The sequence below is a fragment of the Rhinichthys klamathensis genome, unplaced genomic scaffold (genome assembly GCF_029890125.1).
Source record: "Rhinichthys klamathensis goyatoka isolate OS25496 unplaced genomic scaffold, OSU_Roscu_1.1 h1tg000093l_1, whole genome shotgun sequence".
Classification (NCBI taxonomy): domain Eukaryota; kingdom Metazoa; phylum Chordata; class Actinopteri; order Cypriniformes; family Leuciscidae; genus Rhinichthys; species Rhinichthys klamathensis.
In genome coordinates, this window is record NW_026606632.1 from 3,251,066 (window position 1) to 3,259,941 (window position 8,876).

Consider the following 8,876-nt stretch of genomic DNA (forward strand, 5'->3'; position numbering starts at 1 on the left):
GGGTAGGCCTATGTATTCCCTGTCAAACATTTATCCTTTTTTTTTTTTTTTTTTTTTTACATCTTTATTTGATGGTTTTTTTTTTTTTTTTTTAAGTTAACGTTGCTATTCATTTTTATGCAATTTATTTTATTCTGCAGATGAAAAAGCAAATCTGAATCCTATAAATTTGGAATAGCAGAGATATCTCCCATTTAAAAAAAAAGAATATTAAGTATAGACCTGTTTTATTTTGGTCCGCAGTCTAAGTTAATCAGGAAAAAAATATTAATTTAAATGGTTATATTGCAATGGTCATGTTTGAGATTTTATTTATTCATTATATACAGCAAATTGTTTTTATGAAATAATTTTAAATTACAAAAGGATGAAACAATTATGGTGCTTTGAATCTGTTGTTTCTGTGTGCAGCTCCATTATAGCATATTGGGAGCATTGTTGAAGATTAAAAAAATACTCAAATATAATTTTTAATTACTTCTGTTCATAAATAATTAAAGCAGTAATTTTTATTTCGTTATAAGCGGCCTAAGGGGACAATGGAAATCTAAACAGAAAGAACAAATATAACCTTTTAAGGTGATGATACACAGGGCAACTTTTTGAGCAATGTTGCTGGGCAATCTTGCCGAGCGATTGTTGCTTGGGCACTTTCCCATTGAAAATGAGCAATACATTTCTATCTGGATAATTTAGATCGGTCGTGGGCCCTGTGTCTCACGTGGTTACCCGTTGACAGCAACATTGCCCAGCAACATTGCTCAAAAAGTTGCCCTGTGTATCATCACCTTTAAACTTATCATCATGAAATGCGTCTACTCAGGCGATAACACCAAAAAGAAAGAGGAACATTGGACCTTATGAAAAAAATAGGCAATACACATTGTGACATAAACATGCATTTATTTTTCTTACAATCACTAAATAGATTTCTGTTCTGTTCAATTGTATTCGTTCTCACAAAACTAAATTAATTTCAAACACAAATTCGGTAAGATCCGTGTGGAAATTATTAGCAACACTATCATAACAAAGCTAATGTTTTATGTTTGTTTAAGCTCAAACAAACCAAAGTAAAACCTTTAATGTTTCAATCATTAAATGAAACTAACTGAATCGCAGGCTAGCATTAGATAAAGTTCAGCCAAACTCAACATGATGTGTTTACTGTGTATGTCAGCAGTGTTGTCTCCGGCGGGGCTTGGGTAGACAATATAATCGGATATTGCAATATTTTCTAAGGCGATTATCGATAAAATATTTTTTACATATCGCCCAGCCGTAGTCCAGACTAAAAAAATGTTTTTGAATTTATAAACTGCATGGTGCAAAGTGTACGTGAATTTAAAGCTAGAGCAGACATTACAGCACATTACTTTCTTCAGTGCTCACATTACAACAAACATACACCCTTTTCTTTGTAGATGACCAATTAGGGATTCAATTAGCAAGATTAGAGTTCCAAGAGAGTATGGCAGTTCACGGCATGTCGTAATTACAGTAGTCTCGAGATGACAATATATGTGACGTTATATTCTGAGCTGTCCTTGGACTGGGAATTATGTGTTTCTATGGCACCTCTATCAACGGCAAATGAATCCGCAGTGGTCAGGTGGTACAGCGGTCACGTGGTACAAGTAGGAACTCTCGAAAAATTCCTATCTTACAAGCTGTGATTACGTAGCCTGGTCTTACCAGACTCTCGTACACATTTCATTTGTACAGATACTATGGCCACTCTCCATTGACAAGCGTTAACTTCCTTGAAGGCGGGTACTCTGTTGAAGTTTAAAACGATTGGACCTGCCATAACCAATCGCTAATCGCTTTGATCTAATGTTTTGGTTGTATGTCTACAACTCAAACTAGCGCACCTCAACGTCATCGTTCTCAGACACTCTCTCTGTTCGCTGATTGGACCTGTAAAAAATTGATCGGAGAAAACCCAAGAATATACAGCAAACCCAGACGTAGTACTGAAGGAAAATGAAAATTGAGCGGAAGTGCGTAGGAGGGCGGAGCCAGGCTAGTGATTACTCTACGAGGACATGAATGCTTTTTACAAGTTTAAATCACGTAATTGAGGTAATTACGACGTGGCGTGAACGCACCTTTAACGTATTATATTACAAATATACAACTGCAGCAAATAATATAAATATTGCAAATCTGCAAAAGATACAATACTACAAACAATACAAAGCAGCACAATGTGTCAAAAACAAAACTTAACAAAGCCAGAAAGTTCTAATTATTCATTCACGCCATCAGGGAATAAAGACAAGTTCAAAATCTAAAAGGCAACAATTGTAGCAATTTCTTGTCTCTATCTCCGTCTCTTCTATGAGGTTAAATCCTCTCAATGCCCAGGAACTTCATGTCAGACAAAGAATGTTTGGCAAGCTTAAAATGACGTTAAATTGGAGATGTATCATCCTGTCTCCTGGTGGCACTTGTATGTTCAATGATTCTTGCGCGTAATGCACGTGTGCTTTTGCCAACATATAACTATGAATGTGAACAAATAATAATATAAATCAAATATGTACTCTTGCAAGTGTTTAATTGTCTAACCTTATGCTTTTAACATGTAAGAGGGTGTGTAAATGATTTACATTTTAACCTATTTAGTACAATTGAAAGTTACCCTGGGCATCAATAAGAGTAGTTGGAGAGATGTAAGACTAGAGATCCTAGAAAAACTATAGCTCCAAGAAAAAAACACAAAGTGGTTGATCATTAAATATATTCAAAAACTGAGGATCACTTTGAATATTGTGCCAATAATTTAATCATCCTAATGTTAATAAACTTAATGGACTATAAGTGTATTTAAAGACAAAAAAAAAGCTCTTGTTTCATTTATTCATAATCAAGTTGCTCATCTCTAGTTCATCTATACTAGGGACTTTTGCCAGTGCATATCAAGCCACTTATTGAGAGATCCCTGTGACTTGAAATCTGCATACAGGTTCTCGACTTTAACCTCAAAATCATCTTTCTTAGAACAAATGTATGATGTGTATGATGTCATTTTCTTTGCGCGTGAGAGCACGTCACATGCTGTGACACGATGGCGGATGCACAAAGTTCAATATCACGCTTCAAGAAATCACAGAAAGATAAACGAGGAGGAGAAAAAGTGCCATCTACATCTGCCTTCACCTTTCCACGAGGAGACAGCGAGTGAAGCGGCACCTGAGGCTTCCCATTTACAGGACACGCATATTTCATCACTGGACTGTAGTGAGACGTCCATGACACAAATCGGCACAATGCCAAAGGATTTTGCTCATATCAGTGGAAACAACTTAAAATACTCCATTTATGGTCAGATAAGAGTAAGATATCATTCGAAACTTTAAAGGGTCTATTTTTATTTGTGTACGCTCACAATAAATTGCTCTTGTAAAATAAAGCAAGCAAACAGGATGCCGCTTTCTGCCGTCCCGGTTGCCTTTTTCCTATTGTGGCGGTTAGCAAACAGCTTTGTATTACCTCACGGGCCTGTGACTGACTATTCCTCGTTCGACTGTATGTATACGTGACGTCCGTATCGTGATGGTTCGGCACAAATACATGTACCGTTACAGCCCTAACAACTATCCAAAGAAATTTAATTAGTGGTACCCACTTGATGTGTAAATTGTATAGGTCTTAGGCCCCATCCACACTATTGCGTTTTAGTTTAGAAACGGATAATTAAAACGAATACGATCTCCGTCCACACCAGCGTTTTAGCTGCGTATTAGAATTAGGGTTGCCAACCGTTCCGTATAATACGGAATCGTCCCGTATTTGACACATAAAAGTCTTGTTCCGTATTGAACAGATACGGAACGCGCTTTGTTCCGTATTTTTGAGAATCAATTCAGTGCAAATTCATGACAGGCACATAGCTTCTAATAAATGTCAGACAGACTATGAACGAAGACATTTAAGGCTATGATAAGAAAAAAAAAAACGACGGTGCGGTAGATACTAATTTCTCCCCCTGTTTGTCTGTGATCAGCCGCGTAGCATTTTTATCATCATCAGAGAATGCCTTTTTAATTGGTCGTTAGTCATTGTGAGTCACGTATTGTAGCAACGATGACGACAAGTGACAACAGCGGGAAATGTAAAAATGACTACCTCCGAGCAGCCGGCGAAAAAGAAAAGAGCAAATATATAGAGTTGAAAGGGAAAATGACTACCCGTGGCTGGAATGCGCGAGGTAGGCTATTAAAGGTAGGAATATTAAAAATATTATTTTTTGCACTGGAAAGAACATTCTAGAAGTCTAATTCTATTGAATAAGTTCGCACAAGGCTACAGAAAACTGTTGTGTTTATTTTTCTTCAAATGCAGTCTGAGTTTTGAATGTTATAGGCTATGTTGTATTTGTTTAAGTTAAAAATAAAACGTATTATAAACTAAACAAATCCATGGTTCATTGTTGGCAAAATGATCATGATAGCTATATATCTATGTGGTTCAGTCTTGTATAGGCCTATTATTGATTAGGACTACTTTGCTATTCTATAAATATACAGGCGTAGGCCTAATAAGTTGTATTATAATATGTTATAACGTTAATGTATGATAGCATACAATATTCATCAGAAGTCACCCCCCTCCCCCCCGTTCCTTATTTCCATTTCAGAAAGTTGGCAACCCTAATTAGAATTGCTCTCCGTCCACATTAAAACGACTGAAAACGCGGATCACGTGACCATTCACCAACACTGGGCATGCGCGTGCCGGTGTAAACACAACTTCATTGATAAAATTATCCCACCATGCTCTGGGTTAACCCCAAACCGACGCTCCATGTACGGTCAACGCCGCCCATGCACACGGGATTTGTCACAGATCGCTCGAATAATAGCTTGACTCCGGTGCATGTAGGCAGTTATAGCGTTGTAAAATGCAGAATTTACTTGTACAACAGCTGCTAGCAAAGATATACGCCATGACACCCAATCATAGAGCCGAGCGTGAGCCTCTACTACGTCATCGTTTCTAAAGTTCTCCGTTTTGACCCGTCTACACTAAAACGCCCTCCGGAGATTTAAAACGAAAAACAGATCGGCAGCGTTTCTAAACTTCTCCGTTTTGGGTCTCCGTTTTTGCCGTTTTAGTGTGGACGGGAGGTGCAAACGTAGCAAAAGGTCACCGTTTTTAAACGAAAACGCAGTAGTGTGGACGGGACCTTAGACAGTTCATATTTATAAAGCAAATGCTTTAAAATCCCCTTCAAAGCCATTGTAAATAACAAAAGTTTAGGGTGTTACCATAGGCATTGTTTTTTTTAAAACATCGTTACTACTAAGTGTAGTTCTATTCTAATTTCAGACTTTTCTGAATCCAGTTCAACCGCTGATTCTCCTAAATGACGAAATTAAATAAATTAATAAAGAATTTAAAGAGTAGGCTTTTTAATGACGGAGTATTTGCATTATGATCTGATTTCGAGTTTGCAGGTATGCATTTACTCGAGACACTTTCTCACACATCCTCCTAACTTGTGTACTGTGTGTTTGTTCACGGAAGGGCTCGGAGTCAGAGGATGATGAGTATCACTCGAAGAAGAAGAAACGTTCGACATCTAAATCTCCGTCTGAACACTCTTCCTCTGGGGAATCTGGTCAGTTTTGTTTCGGATCGATATCAGTGTCCTGCACAGCACATCAATACTGAATTCATCATGACCGTTTAACAGCAGTCAGAGACTCTCAATGATAATCATGTGATATTGATCTTCACAGAGAGAAGTTACAAGAAATCTAAGAAACACAAGAAGAAGGGAAAGAAAAGACGACACAAATCAGTGAGTAGAGAAGACCTGAACCTGTTTTATATATTTGTTCTTGTGTAGCCACTGACTCCAGTCAATCGATGAGGAGTCTGGCAACATTACTAAATTACTTGCCCGCAGACAAACATAGCACATCAGAGTTTTAGTTTACAAGTCTTAACGGTGCAGCATGCGAATTTACAAAACCGTTGTTAAAATAAAATAAAAATAAATCAACCCAAATACACACTTCCCTTCTTTGCTCCGCCCCCAAAATGCACAAACACGCAATGCAAAAGTGTCTCTTTTATAGCAAAAGCAAAATAATGCTTCACGAAAAATAAAGTAAAGATGACGAACGCACACAAAAAAACGAACAAACAGTACACAAGAGTATATACAAGCAAGAGTTGGTTATTAGGCGCCAACTGCACAGCAGCTCCAGACAAACAATGCCACTCAAAACCAATGTTACTCACGTGTGGAGCAGAAACAACTCGACCTCGGCATCCGTTTTCAGGCCTTCCCGCTTCGATCTCTACAGCGCTAGAAAAGCTTTTCTAATATTAACTTTGCTCTTAAAGCTATTGCCTGATCATAAAACTTCTTTTTCCAGTGATATTCCTCTGAGCTTTTCTCTTTTGTAATGTCTCTCAGCCATCTCTCTTTCTACAGTCTTTCTTCAAATCTCCCTCTCTATCTCTCTCTCTCCTCTCCCATCAATAACAGCACAGAGAAACAATATCGTTGGCATCACTTTCAGAACGATTTTTCACGTCACCTCAGCTAACCCCGCCCCCATTTTCGTTTATGTGTTGCCAAGATGGCAATGGCCGGCTCCGCCCACTTTGGGCTTCAAAAACGCTCTTCAGAAACCTATGGGTGACGTCACAGACACTACGTCCATATTTGTTTACAGTCTATGTTGTGGACACTAATAAAGTTACCGGTATGTTTATAGTTCTATGGTTCTTGATGTGAGCGGACATTTACTCGCAGTTTTTAGATCAATCATATTTTAATGTCCAAGGTAATATGATTCAGCAGCTTGTGCCATGAATGACTTACAGACTGAATCAGTTACAGTGGTTCTGAGATGGAAGTCTTTACTTTTTACTTTCCAAATAAACGGAGAACTTTTACAGTTACGTTGTACTTGGATTTGTGTGATATTTTGCTGAGTGTGTTTTTGTTCTGGTACCTTGACTATCGTGGACAGCTGAATCCCGAAGCGTTCCGTATTCTGTGCGGTGTCACCTTTTAAGAAGGTCTAGCTTTATCATTTACTGATAAATACGTGTCTGGCTGTGGGATTGAGTGCAGTGTATTGAAAATGAGCATACATAATATATGCTCAATTTGCATTTTATCTTGGACTGTTCGTTAAATCACGGTGCTGCACATTTACTCCCATCCTTTAAACACAAGTTTTATAAAGTGTATAACTTGAAACTGCTATTATAGGATAATGAGGGATATGGAGTATATCACACATGTTGTCTTGCAGGCCTCCCCTGAGTCTGAAGGAGAGAAAGAGCGGAAAGGAAGAGAGAAAGAGAAGGATAAAGAGAACGACAAGTCCAGAGTGAAATCACGTGGAGAATCCAAACAGAAATCCCCCAAAAGAAAGAGTGCAAAAGAAGAGGTGAGCGATCATATCTGAGGCAGCATCTGTAGTCTCTCGTTTACTCTTACCCAGATGTGCTGTGAACCTCTGTGTCTGTGTCTCAGGGTGGATGGGATACGTCTGGCAGTGAACTGAGTGAAGGAGAGCTGGAGAAGAGGAGGCGCACTCTCCTGGAGCAGCTCGACGCCCCATAAATCACTCACCGTCAGTCTGTCCGTCTCTGTCTCTCTCACTTGCATTCCTGTAATGTGTTTTGCATCCTTTTGGAATGTGCTGACAGAATATTGATGAGCATCTGAGTGTTGGATATTTGGCTGTGAATCCATCGACTGTCACGTGGTCTCCCTGAGAGGCAGTATTGTCTGAACATCAGCACTCTTCTTGATCTGGACGGCATGTTTGACTTTTTGTAACATTATTTTGAGGTTGCAAGTGTTAAGTTGCCTTTAACTGCAGAACCTTTTTTAGGTAGTTGTATATTTGTTAATGCCAATAGTTTTAAACATTGCTGATAAAATGGAAAAATGACCAAGCCTGCATAAAAACGCCTATTATTCAACTTCAGATGAATCTGTAAGATTGTCTGTGAAAGCCATTTTGGGAAAACAATGTTATCAGTGTGAAAGAATTGTCTGCAGCATTGTTTTCAACTTGAATTTTGACAAATAAACTTTAAAAATGATGATTTTTTTTATTTTTTCGCCTTGTTCTTTAATGTACTCAACTTGAGCAAAAGCATGAAGCATCCCTTCTGTAATTTCAGATGTCCTAGTTTGCACAAAGCTATAGTTGAACAATTTCAGAGTAGGTTTAAAGTTGATAAATCCAACCAAATGAGTCGTAAAACATTTGCTACTAATGAAACAGTTTACAGTTTTGTGAGATTCTGTGTAATTCACTTTGAAGATTAAGGGTATGTGTACATGACAACGATGTACTAAAAACTGAAAATGTTCCTTTTTTTTGCTTGCGTACAGATGACAACGTTGTCACAACGCTCCCCATTCACACAGATCCGTGAAACATACTAAAAATGCTGTATTCTGCTGCCAGGCCAGTAGTTGGCGATATCACTTTGTAAAGAAACACCGCACCAATGAACACGGTTTGCATTTTCGTAGTTTACACAGAGACAATAACTGTATCGTTTTCATAAATGTGCACTTTGAAACCCTTTTTCAAAAGTTTGCATTTTCAGGCCCCCAAAACACTTAAAAAATTTTATGAATTAAACATTTACAAGGAAATAGAGGAATAAACACCATGAAACTGCCACTTAAGTTTTATTAGGCAAAGAAAATATCTGACAATATCAATGCTAGTGAATCAACTGAATTTATTTAAAGTCCCCATGAATTAAAAATTGACCATACTTACTTTGTTTGCCTAAATTGATCGTTTTGTGGTGAACAATTCATCCATGCAAGTCAATCCACACAAACATTTTTTTTGGCTTCGTAATCTTTAATC

At 37.9% G+C, this 8,876-nt stretch overlaps 1 protein-coding gene across 1 annotated transcript in view; it reads left to right on the forward strand.

Moving 5' to 3' along the window:
* Positions 1 to 8,088, forward strand: part of prpf40a (PRP40 pre-mRNA processing factor 40 homolog A) — a 50,658-nt gene extending 42,570 nt beyond the window's left edge. The window contains exons 24-27 of the mRNA XM_056252242.1: positions 5,536 to 5,629; positions 5,751 to 5,812; positions 7,287 to 7,424; positions 7,511 to 8,088. Of these exons, the coding sequence (XP_056108217.1) occupies positions 5,536 to 5,629; positions 5,751 to 5,812; positions 7,287 to 7,424; positions 7,511 to 7,600 (384 nt within the window). The 3' untranslated portion in view covers positions 7,601 to 8,088. The remainder of the gene's footprint in view (positions 1 to 5,535; positions 5,630 to 5,750; positions 5,813 to 7,286; positions 7,425 to 7,510) is intronic.
* The last annotated feature ends 788 nt before the right edge of the window (positions 8,089 to 8,876 follow it).